Genomic DNA, 24,153 nt, shown 5'->3' on the forward strand with positions numbered 1-24,153 from the left:
TATATTTACCCTATATTGCTATACTGTGGCCTAACTGTCATACGTGTGGGGTTATAGAGGATGCAGTGTATCACGTCCTATCAGAGTGTGCCCGGAACGAAGTTGCAAGAAAACATTATTTTAATTCGCGTCTGATGTGGGCTATTGTAACACAATTCTGGCTTCACCAAATACAGAAGTAGCTAATTATCTATTAAAAGTAGTCAAAATTACTTTGAAGGATCGAGGTCATAAAATAATTGTTAATTGTTATTTCTTTGTTGCAAGGCTTATGTCGAAAATCAAAATCTTCATTAAATTACAGTTAAGTAATTAATGTTCCACTCTGAGTGCGGTAGTTAGAGACATTTAATGATGATTAAACTTCAATTTAATGAAAAGTTTGACAAATGTATCGGGCTTGACCAAAATCTTTATTTCATTACGGTTATGTAATTAATATTTGCCTCTGAGGCACTAATAACAAAATTAAATAAAACGACGATCTTGTTGTCCGATAAAAAAAACATCGATTTGAATTTCGAACGCGATAGAATGCGCCCGCGCATTCTATCAAGGGATGGCGGGTGGCCTCAAATGGGTCAGCAGGTACAAACCGTCCCCGCGGTGCTCACCTCACTCTGTTTTTGCCCACCTTTCGCCGCGCGCGCAGCCTTCCTCCATTGTTCGTGCATTTCACCGTCGTGGGAACACCTCTCGTGCTTTACCCGCGCACACGACCACGGGAACTAATACGTTACAGTCGATTATGTGATACGGTGAAACTGTGCCCAACTGTTATCTAGTGATGATAAAGACAGTGATATAAATTAACGGATGAAATGGCGGTGGCATTGGTATGTTTTTTTCGTTGAAATAACTGATTTAGACTAAGGATACGTAACGTTTGTTTACAAACCTCAAGTTGTAAGCCGTTAGGGTTCCGTGACGTCTAGTTATGTTATTAATTGATTAATTATTTAAAAATGCGTTTGAGTGTACATACAGACTCTACTGTTTACGCTTAGTGCAAACTACCGTTTGAGTGCGTAATGAATCGTTAATTTTTTAATTATTCTAATAAGTAGGGCGTAATTTGCAACTTGCAAGAATACTTGATTGTAAGCCTAAAGGTTCCGTAATGTAGTCTATATTTTGTTGAAAATATAACGTTTATATTTTCAACAAAATGAAAATATAAACGTTTTATTGAAACATGGTACATTTTATGCCATAAAACCATAAAATTTATAGAGCCTCCATTGATTGTATTAAAAATCTTAAATACTAGTAGTAAAATCAACACTATATTATATGATTCGACACGGAATTCGTCGAAGGAATGAAAATAAATGTCAGTTACAGTATGACAGTATAAAATCATTCGGATCATGACAATTTCCGCACTTTCGTAGAGAATTAATATTCTATTTCCCGCTGTCATCTGTTTTCATAGAGAAGACGTGTCTGTGAAAGTTATGTTTAATTTAAATGTTTTAGTCTATGAATAATAAAAACTAAGGAAAAGTAACTCCGTCAAAAAATATGCTCCACAATACTTGTCAAAAAAGTGTACCTTAGGTATACATTTCAATACATTTGCAATATTTAGGTGACCTTGAGCGGTACTAGGCTGACGTTACACACAGATCAAAAGGAACCAAATTTAAAACGGTAATAGTATGGGAGTTACGATTCCTTAGTTTTTATTATTCGTAGGTTTTAGTAAAGTTTTGAACAAACCATATTATGCTGTTTTAAATATTATGAGGCTTCGGTATGTGATGAAAGCATTTTTGGTAGTTTTCTTTCGAAATATTTACGTCAAATGATTTTATGATTTAGGACGGTTCGGTCTTATCACACCGGATTTCCTCCAATGAAAAATGCGCCAGCCAAAGAAATCGCATTTTATCTCAAAATTTTGTTTATACTTTAAAAAACTCATTTCAGTATAAATCTATTATGATATTCAGATATTTACTTGAGCAAGTATTATATAAGAAGTAATTCTTATTATTTAAATTTAATGCACAGTAAAAATTAAAACATAACTTCTAATTGCCTTAAATTGCTCGAAACTAACATTAGTTTACTAAAATTGGTGTCTAGAGAAAACTATTGCAATTAAGGCGTTTAAAAATAAATAGAATATTAAACAATTTGCATGCATCTTCTTTAAATGTTTGAATAATTAATGTTCATTCAAATCAATAGTATATTCCAGGACTTAGAATGACAAACCTGCAATAGTAGGTAGTCAGGTATATATACTTCTTACTATGCTAGGTCAATTAAATCCAGTAAGACTATTGTTTTACTGAAATAAGTAGTTATATTATCCAGTAAGACTATAACCCTAATTTCCACTTAAATTAAAGCTATGTAAGCTTACAATAATCTTATACTTGTCCTAATCCTAAAACAGTTTAAAGAATATAAAGGTTAGTTTCGTATCTTAGCCCCAATTTCACCAACGACTGTTAAAGTTAACGCCGGAATTAGTATGACGTTACCTCTTTCGATTTTCATATGAATGAAAGAGAAGACATTACATTTTAACAAGCTGTTAACACTAACAGACGTTGGTGAAATTGGGGCTTAAAGTGATTATTTATTATTTTATCTGGATGCTTAACGTTTTTAAACAGAATAGAGTAAGCATTCAATTATTTTAAGAATGTAGGCAACTAATATTTAAATGAACGCTGTCGAAAATCTCACAAGGTACGACTACCCACTTATTAAAAAAACATGAGATGGAATTTTATTTAACTCGTATTTTAACCAATTAGTATTATAAAAGCATCAATTAAAATTATTCGGCCCGGAAATCAAGTGAGGTATAAAATACGAAAGTTAAATGCTTGTTTTTAAGAGATCACTCACTTGTACCAGGTACTACAACTACCAGGTACGTAGATACCTACCTATTTCTATTTTGTGGTAGAGTTAACTCTACATTTTACAATGTTAACTTAGAGGAAAGCACAATAATAATACTCCCCACACCGATTTCGGTGACAGTGGCCAGTTTCATTGAAACCAGGCCAGGTACGCAGGAGCAATTTTATAGTGCTCAAGTGTGTGCGCAGTACACAAGAGCACTCTCTATTCCTTCACTCTCATAACCCAGTGGGACGGAAGACCGACACGACTGGCAAGAGATCAGGCGCAGGACCGACTTTTTACACGCCCATCCGACGCATGGATCATCTTACTTGTCAGACAATCAAGTGATCAGCCTGCATTGTCCTAACTCCTAACCAAACTTGGAAATAACATGTTTCCAACGCGGGAATCGAACCCACGATCTCCGAGTCGAGAGCCACGCTCTTAACCACTAGACCACGGAGGCGTTGTTTTGTTTGCAAATTGTTATTGTACTTCTGCGGGATAAAAAGCAGCCTATGTGTTCATCCAAAGCCTAAACCATGCCAAAGTCTATTAAAATCCGTACCTACTGAACAGCCCATCTCCGTAAAGAAATACCAACTCACAAACTTTAGCCTCTATAATCTTGTTAGTGTAAATTCCTTTTTGGTCCCGTAAGTAATACTTAGTCGAAGGGTTTCTAGGGCAAACTGATAAGCTGGGATGGAGGAGATAAATATTTTTTGTATCATATTGTTTGTGTAGGATCTTTCTCGGTTAAGCCGTCTGTGATAAGTTTTTAAGAACGTTCTTTCAACGGTGAACGGTGTACTGTTACCTAATTCCATAACCACATGTGGTTTCATAATTCATATACAGTATGCACACGTTTTGATTTTATTCTATTTTTTTAAATCTTTTAATTTATAAATTAAATGCTTACTGATGTACCTAACATCTGAAATTAACGAATTAATTCCATCAAGTCGTATCGTAATATTTGTGTCAACTTACCGAGATAACTAGCTAAAAGCCGAGCTTTTGAGGGCTCGCGTCGTTTTACCGATTGATTGACACAGCTACATTTAAAAAAACCTTAACTGATTGATAATAACACATTTACATATAAATAAAAATTACTATGTTAACCCTCCGTGCACCACGTGGGGTCTGACAAACCCCAGACGTACAAAAATTTTCATAACTTTTTTAATAATCGCGTGATTTTTTGAAGCTCTATGTAGCTGGGGTTAAGACATTGCCTTACCGTTCGGCGGCAGTAGTTTAGGATTTTCTTCACCGATGCGATGAACAGACGTATACAAAGTGTGCTGGGGTCCCACAAACCCCACGTAGTTCAGGACGTCGTTAAAAAGTTGTATAGACAGAGTATTGTGAAATGTGAAAAAATCTATTTTTCTCGCATATTTGAATTCATTTCTATTTAATAAGCATTTGTGGACAGGTTAATGAACAAATTAAGTATGACTTTCATAGAAGAAGATTTTAAAAATCGCAAAGATATAAACCATGGATACTGAGAGGTTATTGTTGCGGTTTCACCAATTTCTTGGCAAAGGAGCCCCTGGACCACCAGAAAAAATATCAAGATCAATGAAGAAGTATTCAGATTATATCAGAAAGATAAATTAAAAACTCAAATACGGTTGTGAGCGCAATAATAAACCTATTTGCTTACACATACCGTGCACACTTTCATTGTAAAAAATGTACTGATTTCAACTTGCCTGAATATCCTGCAGACTGATCATATTAAGTTAATATTATTACATTTGTATTGCTATAAAATTTAAAAACTAACTATATAAGGATATAGTTAGTTTTTAAATTTTATAGCAGTTCGGGAAATAAAAGGTTCATAAACTATTCAATTGTGGGAGCCCACCAAAAAAGAGTCTATGGTTTTACTTGATAAAAGATTAGGTACTAAATTTTCATTTTTGGGTGTATAGGATTAAAAATAGGAGTTATATCAGTAAGTATCGTTTTATATTACAATTAAATAGACAAAAAACAGTTATTTGAAATAAAATGAACAAATAAATACAAATTACGCATTTCTTGCCCAGATAAGTCTTGGGGTTTGACAAACCCCACGTGGTGCACGGTGTAACTTTTATTTACGTGGTGCACGGAGGGTTAAAGCACAAATCAATTGGCCTGATAGTTTTTCCGTAAAGTTTTTAGTGTACCACAAAAGCGCTCAGGTTGTGGGATATACTCGTACTATAGGGCTTGCTTCGCTCGCCTTGATAATAGTTCATAATAATGATTGCTACTATCAGTAAACTTCAGCGTCATTTGGACAGATCCTTAGAGGTCGGTCTTGCCCTAAAAAACTGAGCTAGGCCTATATCCCTAAGATACCACGTATTTTTTAAAATTTTTATTCTGAAAAATACGTGGTATCTTAGCCTACTTTTGAAGGCTTTTGATGGTGATGATATGTAATTAAATTAGGTGCAAATTGTGAAGAGTGGTAATTTAATACAATAATTACTCATGCTGGGAGGCTGCGGAGAGAAACTTGCTAACAAGACAAAGTACTGTACATACATAATTTACAACTATATAGTTACAGGAAAATATTAGAAGTTTATCTATGTAAAATTAGAATACATGAAGACTTCAGAATTTCGAATTTGAATTCGAAAAGAAACATTCACCTAAACATAATATTATATTCGGGGATACAAAAAGCTTACTGCAACAAAATTTACCACCATACCACTGATGTGTAGTCGCTATGATTTAGGTAATTATGTGTGCTGCTTCTCTATGATTATCTAATTACTATGTAATACAAGTAGCCATCCAGTATTACATGTTAATTAGACAGACAGTTCACAATCGCGAGTGACTACTATTCAGAATTCGGATGTAGCTCGGCGCGTGCGTGCACACTTTCCTTTTCATTAAACGTCTGACATGTGTTTCCTCATTTAACGAACTGGGTTACAACTGGCCACGGCATTGTTACAATTTCTTCTTTGATTGATTATTTTCGTGAGTAATTAAATTGTCCAAAAGGAAACGAAGATTGATCGCATTTTCGTCGTTTGCTTCCGTCGCTACTTGTGTTTAGTCCTTACTAGATGACGCCTGCAACTACGTTACCAAAATAAGTTTATCACACAGAAACCGTACATTTTCCGGGATAAAAGTATCCTATGTCCTTTTCCGGGACTGAAAATATCTCTGGCATACAAAATTTCAGTTAAGAGGTATTAAAGGATGTGGATTATCCTTCAAAGGACATTGTACCTGTGAGTAAGGAATGAAATATGAATCACAAGAACACTTTCTAGTGATGCACGAAACAAACATTTTAAACTGAGAATCGTGGGGCGATCATTAGTTACCCCAATTTGTTGGTGACAGGGACAATTAGTACGTAACTGGTGTTATAGATAGACGTAATGTTCTGTAACAGACTAATCGTGGCTGCGCTGTGACATCTCACAGTGATTCGTTATTGTCATAGAGCATAATACTGGCCGTGGTCTTGAACTGACGATTGTTCCAACCAATTGTGACTCGTATGGGAATGTTCAAGTGCGAGAAAGCGTTGTTTCCCATCACAAAACGTAACAGCTTACATTGTCGTGTACATTTCGAAAAATCGACTCCCACGAATTGTTTAATTGGACGACTTTATCTAGAGATACACCTGATGACTCTGAATTATCCGAGCCTAGCCTAGACCGTGAGTGAGTCGATATTTTGCAATCAGTCGACAACCAATGTTTATAAGCGTTTAAAACGTTAAAAACATTTATACGTGGGAGAGCCATGCTTCGGCACGAATGGGCCGGCTCGACCGGAGAAATACCACGTTCTGACAGAAAACCGGCGTGAAACAGCGCTTACGCTGTGTTTCGCCGAGTGAGTGAGTTTACCGGAGGCCCAATCCCCTACCCTATTCCCTTCCCTACCCTCCGCTATTCCCTTCCCTACCCTCCCCTATTCCCTTCCCTACCCTCCCCTATTCCCTTCCCTTCCCTTCCCATCTCTACCCTCCCCTATTACCCTATTCCCTCTTAAAAGGCCGGCAACGCACCTGCAGCTCTTCTGATGCTGCGAGTGTCCATGGGCGACGGAAGTTGCTTTCCATCAGGTGACCCGTTTGCTCGCTTGCATTTCATAAAAAAAAAAAAAAACGATGAATAGATTAAAGTAAATATTATGTACGAAAAAACTACAAGCAAGCTTCGAGATCCAGCTGGCGTGGCGACACGTTACGGTAATTAGAAAAACAAGGTTTTTGTACACGACTTCAATTATTTTAGTCTGAATTACTTAAATTAGAAACCTGTGTTTAAGTTTTATACAAACTAGACTAGATACTGATGCTATCTACCGTTTAAAAATATTACATACATACTTTATTTCAGAGTATACAAGCCCGAGACACGTAAATTTTGCTCTTCGGAGAATAGGCGTTTTACTGCAATTAAAAGTCTTGGTCCCAGTAAAAATTTTATTAAAATTAGGCCAGTAGTTTCGGTAGATTTTTCTTACCAATATAAATGCTTTAGCGTAAATGGATTGGTAATTTTGAATATATTATGCTAGAGAAATAAAGATTGGGTCTCATACAACAAACGTTATTGTTTCTGTTTTTTTGCGTAACGTAAAAAAAATATATTTTATACGAAATCCTTTGCAAAGGAGTGTCACCCAGACGGTTTTTTCTAATTATATGACTTTACCTATCCAGTAAGCAGTATTATTACGCGGGAATACTATCGAATTAGATACCTGGAAGGTAGTAATTAAAATTGTCCATTATCCATTATCGTTAATAGTATTGATTTTCATGGACCGTGTGAGCATTTCTGAAGAAGTAATGATAAAAATCTAAAGATTTCGGCTATGCTATCTTAATGGTTTTGGAACCAACTTTGAACATAAACTTTTAATTAAACGGGAATAATTATGAATTAAATTAACTGTATTTTGAATAAATAAGGTCTTTTTAAATTCAATTTTATAAAAAGAAATAAGAATGAGTTTAGATAACCGTATTACAGAAAAGGGCACAACCACAGAACATGTATCTAGTTAGAACCGCCATGTCGCTCCAATTTGTATGAACACGAGCGTGTCACTTTTTTCATACCTACTGTGACGTCACAAGAGCGCTTTAGTGATGGAAATACCCGTACGCGCGGAATCGATTCGAAGGCATCGCCGCGCCCCGTCTCTTTGGCCACTTTAATAGGTATATCGATTTTTAATCGATTATTATTCGAGTTAAGAGCTCACCTGACTCTAAAAATCATACATCGTCCTTCTCTCTTCACACTCACGCCCGTCTTTCATATGCCAGGTGAAAAAGGACGGCGCGGAATCATCGCCGAGTTAGTTTTACTTGAATAAAAGACGAACTATAATGATTATGAAAAAAGTGTTTTGAGCAAATTTAGGTTTTATCAATACCTTTTTAGATATTAAAAAATATTAAAGAAAAGACAGCAAACTTCGAAGATCCAAGCAAAAATGTGTCTAAAACAAGGTTTTTTGTAAAAAAAGAAACTATCGAGCATTTTTTGAGTAATCGTGTTTTCGTCTTGAGCATTTAATCTTTATGAACTGAAGTTACTTGTGTCAAAAAATCAGTTTTCTAGACCTTACAGATTTTGAGATCTAGGTTAAAGTATGTAGTCAAGTTAGGGTCATATGGGCTCTTAATATACAGAGGAATGATAAATCTAAAGATACGTGCTTGCCAGGACAGCTAGTAATATATTATATTATTCTAAACTAAATCACTAAACAGGAACATAAATACTCTATACATCTATCTATACATATAAATAAAATTGGAGTGTCTGTTTGTAATATTGAAAGAACCGTTTTTTACTAGATGCATATGAATGTATATAGGGTACATACACCAAAACAACATTTTTTTACAATTTTACATACAGACAGTATGTCTGTCTGTCAGTTTGTTCCGGCTAATCTCTGAAATGGCTGGAGCGATTTTGACGGGACTTTTTTTGGCACATAGCTGATGTAGTAAGGCATAATTTAGGCTACTTTTTAACCGACTTCCGATGTAGACCGATTTCCAAAATTATTTTGTTGTTGTATGAGATGTAGCCCGAATTTAGTAACATGATCACAAAAGTGATGATCTGATGATGCAATCCATAGGAAATCGACAGGACTCCTTAAAATTTATATGGAAACATATAGTGATTTTACGTTTTTCTGAAGGATTCTAAGCTTAAACTACCAAAAAATAAGAATTTGCGCTGAAGTACACCCTGGTTCCGAAGATGCTGTACAGAACTCTTGAATCCTTATAGATAAATGTTCGGCAATTTTGGCGTTGTTTCAGCAACTAAAATCATATTATTATGTCAATGTGTCAATAATACTAATCATCATCATCACTATAATTATGCCATGAATCATCACATTATTATCAAAAATCTTGCCTTTGATTATATTATTGTTCCACCGTTTGTTGACTGATTTTTAGGGTTCCGTAGCCAAATGGCAAAAAACGAAACCCTTATAGATTCGTCATGTCTGTCTGTCTGTCTGTCCGTCCGTATGTCACAGCCACTTTTCTCCGAAACTATAAGAGCTATACTATTGAAACTTGGTAAGTAGATGTAATGTGTGTGAAAAAAAATTGTACAAAGTTTGAGAACGCGATGGCACGCGAAGTACATACACATGGCAATTCTAACTATATCTATTTCTGTGGGCACAACCCACAAATACTTTAGACTTTAACTATGTTATTTTATTAATTTAACATCTTTACGTTATTACGTTATACAGAAGCTTTAGTCAAACAATGTTTTGTTTGTGTCTGTCAAGCTGTTTTTAGACGTATCAGACAATTTGTTTGAGCAACAAATTTAAAAGCAGCAACGAGTTTCGCGAAAATCGTTCAACGCAGGGAGTTTCCTTTTTTCCAGGATGAAAATCGTCCCACGTCCTTGTCGGGCACTCAGTGTCTAAACACACCATGCCGAAGTTCCGCGGCGGAAGTTCGGCATGATTCCGCCTGCAATGTATTTTAAATTACCGATGACACCATGTCGAAATTCTGTCGCGTAATATTATTGTATGCGTTTGACATTGCTGACGTACCTAATCATGCCGAACTTCCGCCGCGGAACTTCGGCATGATTCCGCCTGCAATGTATTTTAAATTACCGATGACACACCATGCCGAAATTCCGTCGCGTTATATTGTTTGACATTGCTGACGTAATCATGCCGAACTTCCGCCGCGGAACTTCGGCATGGTGTGTTTAGACACTCAAAGTATTGCCATAGCAAACTTCATCAAAACAGACAAACTTTCGGTTAAGTTTAGTATGGAATATGGATTAACTCAAATTATAAATTCAATATCGCGAGCTGAACTTGAACGCTTACGATTACGACTTTCGTTTTGATGTAATGTAATATAACAGGTAATGCGGAACAGTATTATAATGATGTTATCGATGAGCATCGGCGGCGCGCGGCGCTACCGGTTAATGCCATTACCGCAATATAAATTATATACAGTATGACGAAGCTGGTCTTTTTATGAAATTACTAGCCTGCGCTAGGTATATGAAACCCCTACGAATAATAAAAACGAAGGAAAAGTAACTCCGTCAAAAAACATGCTCCACAATACTTGTCAAAAAAGTGTACCTCATTTCAATACATTTGCAATATTTAGGTGACCTTGAGCGGTACTAGGCTGACGTTACATGACAGATCAAAAAGAACCAAATTTAAAACGGTAATAGTATGGGAGTTACGATTCCTTAGTTTTTATTATTCGTAGTGAAACCCTCTAAACTCTAAAGTCCCTATTTTGACGGCGGTCATGTAAAAATTGATAGAATTAAGGGAAACCAAGGAGTTAAAGGTTTACGCCAGTGCAGTTGACCATCATCGCCTGAATCGGACGCATGCGAATCGCGCATGTTGGATGTATTTCAATAGAGCATTTAATGCGATTCAGCAGCGCACAATGCACAACTCACAAACTTGTGTTAATACTTCATTGAAATTAATTTGTAATTTGTATGAAAGTGCTTGATTGTGCGAAGCGTTGCTGTAGTTAAAACATTCAACATTGAGCATTATGTCTAGTGCTGCAATTACAAAACAGGGTATATCGTGATTTTAGATAACTTGAAGCAACAAACTGCAAAACATATCTATGTTTTGCAGTTTGTTGCTTCAAGTGTGATGGTCGACCAAACAGCGCACAATGCGATCACACTATCGAATTTTCTGAGATCGGCACGACCGAGCATGACCTGAAAGATCTTCCAATCGAACGGGGTGGGTTCGGTTGGAAGATCTTTCAGCCATGAGCTCTTATAGCAGTATATTTAATATAACTTTTGGATTATCGATCTCTATTTATATAAACATAAGTATTGTTTTTTGTTTGTGCCAAATCTGAAAGTAATAATATAAGAGCTCATGGTAAGGGGGCAGGTCAGTGGTCATGCTCGGTCAGATCAAATCATTCAGTACATCTGAATGATTTAATCTGACCGACCTCTGCTGTGCCGACCTCAGAAAATTCGATAGCGTGATCAGCATTGTGCGCTGTTTGTTCAGCTACACTGTAGTCTCTACTGTATGATATAAATACTATGTACTTGCACTTTTGTTGCAGCCGCGCGGGCTCAGGAGCCGCTAATGACTTAACTAGTGTAATTTAATAACGTTAATGAGCAAGCAATAAGCAATTTACTATTATTAGATCCCGCAGAAAATACAGCAAAGAGACAGCATAATATAATAAAAAAATCCCTATTTAAAATTTAGCTATGGGAAAAATGCTACTAGTCGTCTAAATAAGTACTTTGACTTTATTGCAATTAGTTCATACCGACCTTCATGATATTAATAATAATTAATAAGTATATTTATTAGATCAAAATGCATTAAGACTGACTAAAACGTATTTGATACACAATTTTAATACAGGCGAGACTCGAGAGGTAAGGCAGTAGCCAGTTTATTGTATTTCCCAGTTAATTCAACTGATTTTGACATTAACAAGTACTGTATAGTTTATTCGTAGCTTAGCATAAATGCTAACAATTTAAGATGGACGTAAAACAGCGTTAGCATAAGTGATCATATCCGTGGTCATTATGATGGCACTTATAAGTTCAGTCATTACTTTCTATTTCATATTATACTGTGTAACATGAGATTATGGTAAATTTTTCTCGCTGCGAGTCATTAACCTTTACTGTGATGGCCAGGGAGCAAATCGTTCATTTTACGGTCATTGACGTAATTCATGGTTGATCCATAAACAAAAGTGTGAAATGTGAATATAGAAATATTTAAAGACAGTGTGTATCTGATTGTAACGATGATGGTTTACGTTGATGTAGAAATTACAGGTCAAATGTCAGTATACTTCCGTATTTGTCTTATTAGCAATCTATACTAATATTATTATATATATAAATGCGAAAGTATCTCTGTCTGTCTGTCTCGCTTTCACGCCAAAACTACCGAATCGAATGTAATGAAATTTTGTATACAGATAGTCTAAAGCCTGAGAAAGGACATAGGCTACTTTTTTACTGGAAAAAGGCGTTGTAAGGGGGTGAAAATGCGTAAATATGTTCAAATTAAGTTAGTTCCAAAAATGCATAATTGATGGCGTCGTGCGTCTCTTACATCGCGCTAACGCTTGCCCAAAAGTGTTTCTATAAGAGGTGGTATCTTACAGTCAATTTTCGATTTTTTTTTATTTTTATTTCCTCTTATACGTCATTTTATAAATCAGTACTTTTATCTATGCAGTGAGCCAGTGACATAACCTTAAACCTATCAATGATAAATAGTTTATGGGTAAAGTTGTGTAATTGCGGGGCTAAATAAGCTTAAAAATTTGGCATAAAATAATATAAAGTTTAATTTAAAAAATTGAAATATTATGTGCACACTGTTTTGATTTAAGGGGTACCAGGGATTTTTTATAAAAGCTTTTGAGTCAAAAGCTTTTATATATATATATATATATATATATATATATATATATATATATATATATATATATATATATATATATATATATATATATATATATATATACCTATGCATAGAAATCAATAGTTATAATTATATACTTAAAGTAGGCGATACCAATTTCTTTAAAAGGAACGATAGAAAACCCCTACTCTGTCTGAAAGGCTGCCGATATTATCATAACGTATTATATACGTAGTAAAGCCCATCTAGAGCATTTGAATAACGATGTTTTTTGGTCGGTCGTATTGCGCTTTATTTTGACGACATTGAGTGCTTATTAATAATTATTAAGATTATTTGTTGTTCATAATCACGTGTTGAGAAGTATTTGCGTTCTACCCATAAAGTTAATATACTTACCTAGCGGAATAGAGAAACAAAGGCCTGAGCAAGAGAGATGTCACTATACTGATAGTGGTAAAAAGAGACGTGTGATACATGACAGCAGCGCTATTTTTTTTGACGTCCAGTCGGCACGTGCCAAAAGTTGACAATAAATAAATCTCATAGAAATCATGTTCAATCATGCTTGTGTAAGTGTATTCGTACACATATTTTTACACACAGATACAACCAATTTCGGTTTCGTTTGACAGCTCGAGATTGTTGCTCTATTCCGCTAGGTATATTAACTTTATGGTTCTACCGTAAGATACCTTTTAAGTTTTAAGATGATGTCAAATACTTTTAGCAAAATAATCCCGAAACGGCTAATGCGTGAATATGTTACATAGGCTCGGTGTTAATAAGTACTCGGTGCTGACATTGTCCAAATGACCACACAAGAAGTTACATTTCACTTTCGTGTAGTATGAGAAACGGGCACAGAATAGGAACATTGCGTTCTGTCGGGCAATTAAGTAAAAGCCGAGGTGGAAGCGTGCGAATGTTGAAGGTCATTGCACCGGACCTTCCCTTATAAATTACTAGCTGACCTGGCAAACGTTGTTTTGCTATATAAATTAATTCAAGTATCAATATAAAAAGAAGTCTATAAAAACCTATTCTCAGGCCTAACGAATGTACTTACATGCAAAATTTCATTAAAATCAGTAAGGCCGTTTAGAAGGAGTTCGCGCACAAACACAGTTGATACAAGAATTTTATATGCTCATAATCTATACTATCTATACTAATATTATAAATGCGAAAGTATCTCTGTCTGTCTGTCTGTCTGTCTGTCTCGCTTTCACGCCAAAACTACCGAACCGATTGTAATGAAATTTTGTACACAGATAGTCTAAGGTCTGAGAAAGGACATAGGCTACTTTTTAACTGCAAAAAAGGGTTGTAAGGGGGTGAAAATGCGTAAATTTGTTCAAATTAAGTTAGTTCCAAAAATTTATTATAGATGGCGCCGTGCCGTCTCCTACATCGCGCTATCGCTTGCTCAAAAGTGTTACTATAAGAAGTGGTAAGGATGAAGCAGCGTTGCCAGATTGTTACTTTTGTAACATTTTACGTTACTTTTGACCCTTGCATGTTACATTCATGTGACATGACTACAGATGTTACTTTTACGTTACTTTTGGTATGTAATTGAAAAAAAAAGATGTTTGAAACCAAAAATGCGAAAACGAAACACACTTAGTTTTATTGAGTTTTGTCGTTACAGCTGACAATGCTTTGAATGAACGTGGCGAAAAAAGCAACTAACGCTTTTTTCGCCACAAAAACAAAAACAAATTTTTGACAGTTCTCCTTTATCAGCCACGAGTCTGACTCGCTCATAAAGGGTTCCGTACCGTGATAGAGCAAAAATAGGCCAAAAATTGTGTTTTTTTGTATAAGAGCTTATGTTATCATATTTTCATTTTAATAGGTATATAAATAATTTTAATAATAAAATAATTATACGGAATCCATGAAAAAAATCACTTCATCTCTATATCTCTATATGTATAGTATGTTTTCGTGCATTCTGGACCCCCCCCCCCCCCCCGGCATTTAAAATATTATATAAGTAATACGAAATGTTACTTTTCCCCTCAAAATGTTACTTTTCGCATGGCAATAAGTAACTTTCGAACATACAGCTCTGGCAACACTGGGATGAAGCTTCCTATCACGTATGTTTGATATTATTGAGGAAAGTTGATCATTGATGTTCGACTTCGACCCCACGGCCCACTCCCGTTTTTAATAACCCATACGCAATTACCTCCTCCTTTTTGGAAGTCGGTCAAAAATAGGGGCGTTTTATGTGTGATGTGCCTGTCTGTCTGTAAATCTATACTAATATAAATTCGAAAGTATCTTTGTCTGTCGAGCGCTTTCACGCTAAAACTACCGAACGGATTGTAATGAAATTTTGTACTGTACAGATAGACTAAATCCTGAGAAAGGACATAGGCTACTTTTTAACTGGAAAAAAGGGATGTAAGGGGGTGAAAATGCGTAAAGTTCAAATTAAGTTAGTTCCAAAAATTCATTATAGATGGCGTCGTGCCGTCTCCTACATCGCACTATCGCTTACTCAAAAGTGTTACTATAAGATGTGGTAAGGATGAAGGCATGTAGCTTCCTCATAACTGTTACGGCTATTGGAAGAATTGATAAAAGTTGATCGTTGATGTTTGACTTCGACTCCTCTTCCCAACTTTTAACCCCTAACGCTTAAATACGCGTTTTATGTGTTATGTGTCTGTCTGTCTTTAAACATTGAAGTTTGAAATAAGCGTACCGCGGAAACACCTCTATCGTGCAAATTTTGCAATTTGCAGTAATGTAGCCTACAGATTACAATCTACCATCTACATGGTTCAACGGGAGTCGGGAACTACCTACTATAATATAAGTGACTCTATGAAGGGAACTACCGCGCGCTATAAGCTGAAGTCCACGCGGACGGAGTCGCGGGCAACAGCTAGTAGATGATATTTAACCACAATTATAATTTATACTAAGTGACTTCTTGTATTGTAGTAGCGGCTCATGAACTTTTTTGTGGGGGAACCCAATCGAAAAGTAAAATTTTTGATGGAACCCCAAAATAAATGAAAAAAAAGTTGCGCCACTGCAGCAAGAAGTGGATATTCATTACGGAATACGTATTATGAGTCCATTCTGATGTCTGCATGGTCATATCAATAAACAATAATATCGCTCGCGGAGCCCCTATAAAGACTTTGCGGAGCCCCATGCCATGAGGGCTTTACGGAGCACACTTTGAGAACTGACATAATATTATTATTTTAGAATGTACGTTCCGCTCGGCTTCGCCCGCGTACATTAGATATTTCATAGACAAGTTAGTCCACAAATAATAGCCTATGATCCTTCACGTGGTCTACTTCTTATCTGTGCCAAATAACAGAAAAGTTTCTTCAGTAGTTCGTGAGATAAGCTTTTTCAAATAGTTCCCCCGTTTTTTCCACATTTTCCTCCATTTCTCCGCATCTATTACTTTTAGCGTGATAAATATAGCCTATAGCCTTTCTCGATATATGGGCTATCTAACACTGAAAGAATTTTTCAAATAGGACCAGTAGTTCTTGAGATTAGCGCGTTCAAATAAGCCCTTTCAAATAATTTCTCCCCGTTTTTTTCACATGTTCCTCTATTTCTTCGCTCCTATTAGTTTTAGCGTGATAAAATATAGCCTATAACCTTCCCCGATAAATGTTATATCTAACACTGAAAGAATTTTTCAAATCGGACCAGTAGTTCCTGAGATTAGCGCGTTCAAACAAACAAACTCTTCTGCTTAGTAAAATTAGTATAGATAATATTTGTATAGATAAGTATAGATTTTCAATTTTGACTACAAATACGTGCATGAGCCAAGTTGCAACACACGTAGTTACGCTCGCGTGATAATCGCATTATTTTGCTCTACAAAGATACCTAAATTATTTTCATTGTAGCGGAAATATTATCCACTTTTTTGCAGACTTGGTCTAATGACAGAAACTCGGAAGTCTATTCTTATACAGTTACATGTACATTGCATAGAGATAGTGACCCGTTTGCAAAACCCAAAAGCTGAAAACCTATTTTTCCACTGTGATACTTTTCAGTTTTCGGGAGTGTTCATCGAAAAATCCTGTCTAAGGTGAAACTCTAAAATTCTAGACGAGCTTTACAACAATGCTAGCGAATCCCTATAATATTCATATTAATCAAGTAATCTAATAATATAATATTTATATTATATTATTAAATAACTCTAATCTATATAAGTTATGGTAAAGTAAACCGGCTGGCAACGCACCTGCAGCTCTTCTGATGTTGCGAGTGTCCATGGGCGACGGTAGTTGCTTTCCATCAGGTGACCTTTGTATTTGACCATGAGGTGTTTGCTCGTTTGCCCCCTTATTTTATTAAAAAATGTAAATGAACATCCTCCTGGGCATTCTTTTGTGCATTAGACTTTTAATGTCTAATGCGCAAAATCATAGAAATTTAAAAAAATATGTTTTCTTCAAGTAAGTATGATAATAATTATAATTTTTCAATTACAGTAGACCAGTAAAACGCAGGCCCAAAAGGTCATTAATCGAATTTATACCCTTGCGATTTGCTTATTAAAGCTAGAAGTTGCTTACTTTGGTAAGCAAACAAACAAAACTACAGCGTGTACAGTTATTATAGATATTACGATCGCTTGCGTACCTCAATTATTTAACATTTTACAACATTTTATGCGAGTCATTTTAACCAAATAAGATGTCACGGTAATAGGTTCCAAAGAAAACTTTTCTCCATTACATAAGTTGAAGTGTAACTTTCGTAAGTCAATATTTCGAACAATTTGGAGCCTTTGCACGTATTTATTTAAATGACGGGTAATTTATTGGAAGGTAGACCTGATAGTTTCGAAACTGCTACGCATTACGATATGGGAATTCTAAATTTTACTGCACGGTCAGCTGTGACATGGTCATATCAGTATATCCTACAATGAAACAATTTTAATCTTCTTGTTACTTGGGATTGCTTCTTACAGCAAATTGATATTCTCGTAATTTTCAAACCAACATCAGAACTGCTCTTGGTCTTATATCGAAAAGTTAAATCTCAAGCCCCCTATTGAGACAATACGAGTATGGTAGAGTTTGAGTAATTAGGCCCTGTGTCGTTTTTGTCTAGTCTTGGCATCATTTTTAACCTATGTAATTGATTGTACCGTATATTATATCAAAACAAATTTATTACAAATTTATAATATTTGTTTTGATTATATTTAATTTTGTAAAACTACCTACACTAAGTACACCTGAAGATGATTAATTTCGAAACCGGTCGTGTAATTTGTTAATAATTTCTTAATATAGTGGAAAAAGTGCACGCAAATATTGTTTTATTAGTGTTCATTTTTAACCAACTTCCAAAAAGGAGGAGGTTATACGTTCGACTGTGGATATATTTTATTATGATCTTAATATGCTACCAAAAATTAAGATTTTGCACCATTATGGTATACCATGGTTCCGAAGGTGCTGAACAGAACTCCTGATTCCTTATAGATATACATGTTTGGGAGTTTTAGCGGCGTTGTTTAAATAACTAAAAGCATAAATAAGCTACTATGCTGATAACATTAATCATCATTATCATCATCACAACACCATGCATCATCCCATAATCATTCATAATGATTATGACCCTATTTTTGGTACTTTTCATAGTCTTATAGATCGAGACTGATGTTTTTGATAATTATTCTGTAGTTTGTCTAACGATTTTAATATTATTTTGTTTTAAAGTATAATCCTTATTCGAATTTCATGTTATGGCTACCAAGGTTTATACGTGGGAGAGCCATGCTTCGGCACGAATGGGCCGGCTCGACCGGAGAAATACCACGTTCTCACAGAAAACCGGCGCTTGCGCTGTGTTTCGCCGAGTGAGTGAGTTTACCGGAGGCCCAATCCCCTACCCTATTCCCTTCCCTACCCTCCCCTATTCCCTCCCCTATTCCCTTCCCTTCCCTACCCTCGCCTATTACCCTATTCCCTCTTAAAAGGCCGGCAACGCAATTGCAGCTCTTCTGATGCTGCGAGTGTCCATGGGCGACGGAAGTTGCTTTCCATCAGATGACCCGTTTGCTCGTTTGCCCCCTTATTTCATTTAAAAAAAGGTGGGAATTTGATTACGGGGTTCATGAGGTATGTAGGGAACTCCTAGAAATTCATTGTGACAATTGTAGCGACATCTTGTTTTAAGTACTGCTGGCCGATTCTGTATCGTACATTTATGAGTTTTCACTGAGTTAGTAACGAAACGGAGGAGTGAGCAACGGAAAGTCTCACTTTTGTATGCAAGTGAATACAAAAAGTGGCACTTTCCGTTACTCACTCCTTCGTTTCGTTACTAACTCAGTTATTAACTCACAAATGTACGATACAGAATCGGCCAGCAGATGACTTTTCAATTTTCATGAACCTAGAGTTGTAGATCAAAACACCAAAACTGTATAGAAAACCTTAAGAATAACTAAAAAGGATGAAATTATTATTTTTAAACAAAAAATTAAATCTGACTTCTAAGTCAAAACAAAAGAAAAATATTCTTAATTGAACTAAAAAATATTAAATAATTCTAATTCTGTACTCAGTAAGTATTTCTGTTATTAATCTTCTTTAATCTTCATAATATTGAAGTCGGTACGAGTACCAGTCCTATAAGTTGCAGTTATATTCTGTCATAGAACTGGCGATTAGGTTAAAACTGGTACCGACTTCATAATAATGAACATTAAGAACAGAAATACTGAGTACAGAATAAGAATTATTTAATACTTTTTGTTCTTTTAAGAATATGATACCGATATAGAACATAAAATATCTTTTTTCTTTACCTTAGAAGTCGGTTTTAATTTTTTGTTTAAAAACAATTTTAATAAAAAAGAATTTACTCACATATTCTATACTTTAAATAATATACATATTATGCTTAAGATAATATAAATCATATTACTAATCTCTCAATCGCTCCTATTGACTGTATTTATGAGAAAAGAGAAAAGTGCAAAGAATTGTTTTGTGTGAGAACTGTTACGAGCCGCTGTTATTTCACGTGCTTCTCTATTTTCTAAATAATTACAAACTGCTTAGCGCCAGTCTATTACCGGATTGTTTAAATTAATTAGGTGTTATACATTTTAATACTTTTGTATAACTTTATGAAAGTAAAAAAAATAATCCTAAAATACGATCGTGAAGAGTGATCTCTATTTTCTAAATACATAAATTAATTACAAACTGCTTATCGCCAGTCTATTACCGGATTGCTTAAATTAATTAGGTGTTATAAATTGTAATACTTTTATGTACTTTACTTTATTAAAGTAAAAAAAACCTAAAAGACGATCATGAAGAGTGATCTCTAGATAAATTCAAAGATAAGGATCAATTAATTTTCATGTTTTTTCACATTTCAGTAATAAAAATTTTCTTTTTTTTTCAGATAATCACAGTACTAGTTGCCACTATTGCTGAATACACATGTGAGCCCGCAAATGGTTTTACGAACAAAGTGTACAATAATGGCAACGGAGGCGCTCATTACGACGATTTGTTGAAGCCGCCACCGCCGCCGCTCCTGCCCGTGATACCCGTGCCATTCCACGGCGGGAACCAGCATGGTATATCCCAACGACAGAACTTCGACAACGGATATCACTACCAGCCCCCACCGCAAGCACCCCCGCCCTCGCCAGCACCGATATCCGGCGAGTTCAAATTTCCAGCACCGTTTTACAAGCAGTACAATTTCAACTTCGTCCCCCCGCCCCAACCGTTCACGACGACGCCTTCGCCCTCCATGTTCCAGAAATTCTCGAATTGGCTCTTCCCACAAAACTCGTACGATCAGCAGTCTGAGGTGATCAGCAATTACAATGCGGCGACTTTCAAGAAAGATTGTAATCCGTGCAATAACGTGCCTTGGATACCGGTGATAAGATACGATTTAGCACCTAAAAATCTTCGACAAAATAACAACAATAATGCTCTTCCGACGTACGGTCCTCCGAGCCCTACAGCATCAAAACATATATTTGACGCCGTACAAAACGTACCACAGCCTTTTAGTAATCAACATTTGGAGTTAAATGGAAATCAACAAAGTAACAACCACTTTCAAAATTACGGACCTCCAAAGATATCCCAAGTTGTTTCGACGTACGGACCACCGAGCCCGACGCACGTAGTCGACATTTCTCAATCCCATCCCCTGAGTTCTCCGTATGCTGTGACTAGCAATCCGATTTCAAATTTCCCATACAATTTTCATACGACAACATTGAAACCTATATTTAACCATCCGGCGTCATACGCTTTATCTAGTTCGACATTCGGGCTGCCCGCTTCTACTATTTCCACGCCTTTTGCCCAGTACGATAGTAACTTTTTGACTACTACTGCCTCACCGATTATAACAAGACCCCCCGTACAATTTAATCAACATTTTCCGCAAAGTAATGATGTCGAAGTGTTCGGACAAAACATACCATCTCAAGAATTACAATTACCAAAAGTTACTCGTCCAACTGGATTCAGAAATTCGTATGGTGAACCCATCGATAACACGTTTGCACTAAATATACCATATTCCGCTACTGCTACTGGTGCCGAATCTTCAAAAGTAAAGACTGAAGTTTTACCTGATAATGCATTACAATCGCACTTGGACAATATGAGCTTGGCCTTAGCAAACCCGGCTCCATTCACCCTTAACAGGGGTAGAAATATACATACTTTACAGCCTGTTGCGCTTCCAAATCTAAGTATCTCGCCATTACCACCAATATTTAACGCAAGACCATTTCGACCAACGCCGCCAAAATATTTTGGCAATATTTTATATGGCTCAAACCAAAAGCAATCAGATTCACAAGTAAACATAGCGCAGAGTGTACCACTTGCAGAATATACACACTCTATAGAGTATCCTACAACTTTTATACAATCACCGGTTATTGATATAGATAGATTTAAAAACTCCGAAAATCAAACTAAAGTCTATCGTAATATTCAAAACAGCTACGTCATCGATGAAAGTCGTGATATATTTCCCCAAGCATCAGATCACCATGTATCTGCGGCAAAGACAAATCCAGATTCTAGTTTTGAAAGCGTAGACATTGGCAACGAATTATATGATGAAAGCATTCAATCTAAAGGATCACTTAATAAGAATATTCCACCTAATCATAAGCCCGATTTTGCAGATTTACGTGGTGTTAAAGATGAAGACGTAGACAAATATCGAACGGAGAGTAATTTACAAAATATTGATTCTCCTTTACTGTATTTAAAACCAAGTGCACCTCATAAGAATTACGAAAACTTTTTCTCATCGCCATCAACACCGGGGAGGGATAAAGAATTTGAAATATATGACGACACTCCAATCACAACGCCAAGATCTACTATGTCTACAGCAAATATTTTGGATAGTAGTAAAACATACTTCATGGAAGAGTCCTCTATACCAACAGGACAACATAGCATAAATCATGCAAAAGTCGTCCAAATTATTGTTCCATATACAATCAATGATAAAGATTATAGTGAAGAATCTTTTTATAATCAACAAGAATTTCAAGCTAGGAAGGTGCACACAGAGAAGAATGTTAATTATGTGACAGTACCTACAGAAACGTATAGTACTATAAGAACGACTACAGAGGAACCTGTCTCTACAATTACAGATCAATACAATTCTGAACTCATGAATACGCCGGCAATTTTAAATGACTTTTATGATGTTAAAGAGCCACCATTTGATATTGTAAAATTACAGCACACAATTGATGATTGGACTCAACAAGAATATTCAAGTACAAAAGAAGCTCAACGTGTTCGTTCCAATGAAAAATATGCCAAACAGATTCCAGACAATTATTTCACAACTGCTGCTCCGACTACGATATACGTAACAGAAGAAAATAATTACAACAATTATGATTCCTATGATCATGAATTTTCAAGTAGCAATCAATTTGAAATAACAGATAATAACACACAAGTTTTCTCTAAAATAAGTAAAAGTTACAACAGTGTTGAAAAAACTAAGACAAATTATGACACTGCGAAAAATGATGAAGAAGATGAAACATTGCATATTTACACACCATCATCTACTTTTAGAACCACTACAACAACATCTGCTCCCTGGGGAGGTATACAAACATCTATATCACCGTTAACTAACGAAAAAGTTTATGTAGTAACCTCTAAACCATGGAGAGAAAAACAAAGCGTTTTCAATAAGACTAAAGAATTCAATAAGTTTGAGTCACAGAAGACAAGTTCTCATAGTCATATTATATCGTCATCAGAAGAAGTAGTTATTAAGCCTCCTAAATCTTTTCGTCGACCACTAGGTGGATCTTATCACAAAAATGGTTTTAGACTTGGGGATGGTAGATTAAATTCAACCAAGTTTGATTCATCGTACACATATTCTAATGGATGGCATAGACGAAGTAAGTATAATTTATGTTGAATGGTAAAAAAAGTTTTTAATCAAAGATAAATTACATCAAAATATAATATAAAATAATATAATATTATTATAAATGCCACATGTTTCTTTTAAACATATCAATTGAAGAATATTTTATGATGTAACATTATTAAAAAGTTTTCCTTTTAGAAGAAATATAATTATTACTTTTGTCACAACATATATATAATACAAAACGTTTGTTTCAGTAAATAACTTGGGTGATGATGCACAAAATGAGTATTTTGAAGAGTTAGAAGATGTGGCTGTTTCTCAAGAAAGAAAAACAAATAAGGTGATTTAATAAAAAAATATTTTTATCATAATCAACCATTTTATATCTATCACAGCACTTATTGGTATTATTTGTTTTTATTTTCAGACACATACAACAATCGATAATAATGAAAATAATAATTAAAGAAGACAAATATGGGGAAGTGCAAAATAGTTTTAAAAAAGAAGACAATAAAAATAATTATCAGACTGAGATTGTGTTAAAAGTGAGTGTAATTTTAAGCCAAAATAATAATTATGAGCAAATTGAAAAGGGCCTTTGTAATGTTCTTTTTAATTTGACCAAAAACTTAACAGACATTTATAAAATCAACTAACCAAAGCAATGGTTTACTTAATTTAATTTTGCCAAAATCAACTAGATATTAATACGTAGGTATAAGTATTATTTTATAATATTATGCTAATTTAATTGTAACAAGTATGTACAAGTCCTATATTATGTACACTTTGTAAATAGTTGCCATTTTGTAAATATATTTTTGTTCA

General features: G+C 35.3%; 1 protein-coding gene across 1 annotated transcript; it reads left to right on the plus strand.

Annotated features, from left to right (window-relative positions):
• Positions 1 to 640: 640 nt before the first annotated feature.
• Positions 641 to 23,945, plus strand: LOC121728983. Its single transcript, XM_042117342.1, has 4 exons — positions 641 to 836; positions 20,323 to 23,347; positions 23,577 to 23,662; positions 23,750 to 23,945. The coding sequence occupies exons 1-4, from the start codon at positions 822 to 824 to the stop codon at positions 23,786 to 23,788; spliced, it is 3,165 nt and encodes a 1,054-aa protein (XP_041973276.1). The 5' UTR covers positions 641 to 821; the 3' UTR covers positions 23,789 to 23,945.
• Positions 23,946 to 24,153: the final 208 nt, after the last annotated feature.

This window comes from Aricia agestis, chromosome 7 (assembly GCF_905147365.1).
Source record: "Aricia agestis chromosome 7, ilAriAges1.1, whole genome shotgun sequence".
Lineage (NCBI taxonomy): Eukaryota > Metazoa > Arthropoda > Insecta > Lepidoptera > Lycaenidae > Aricia > Aricia agestis.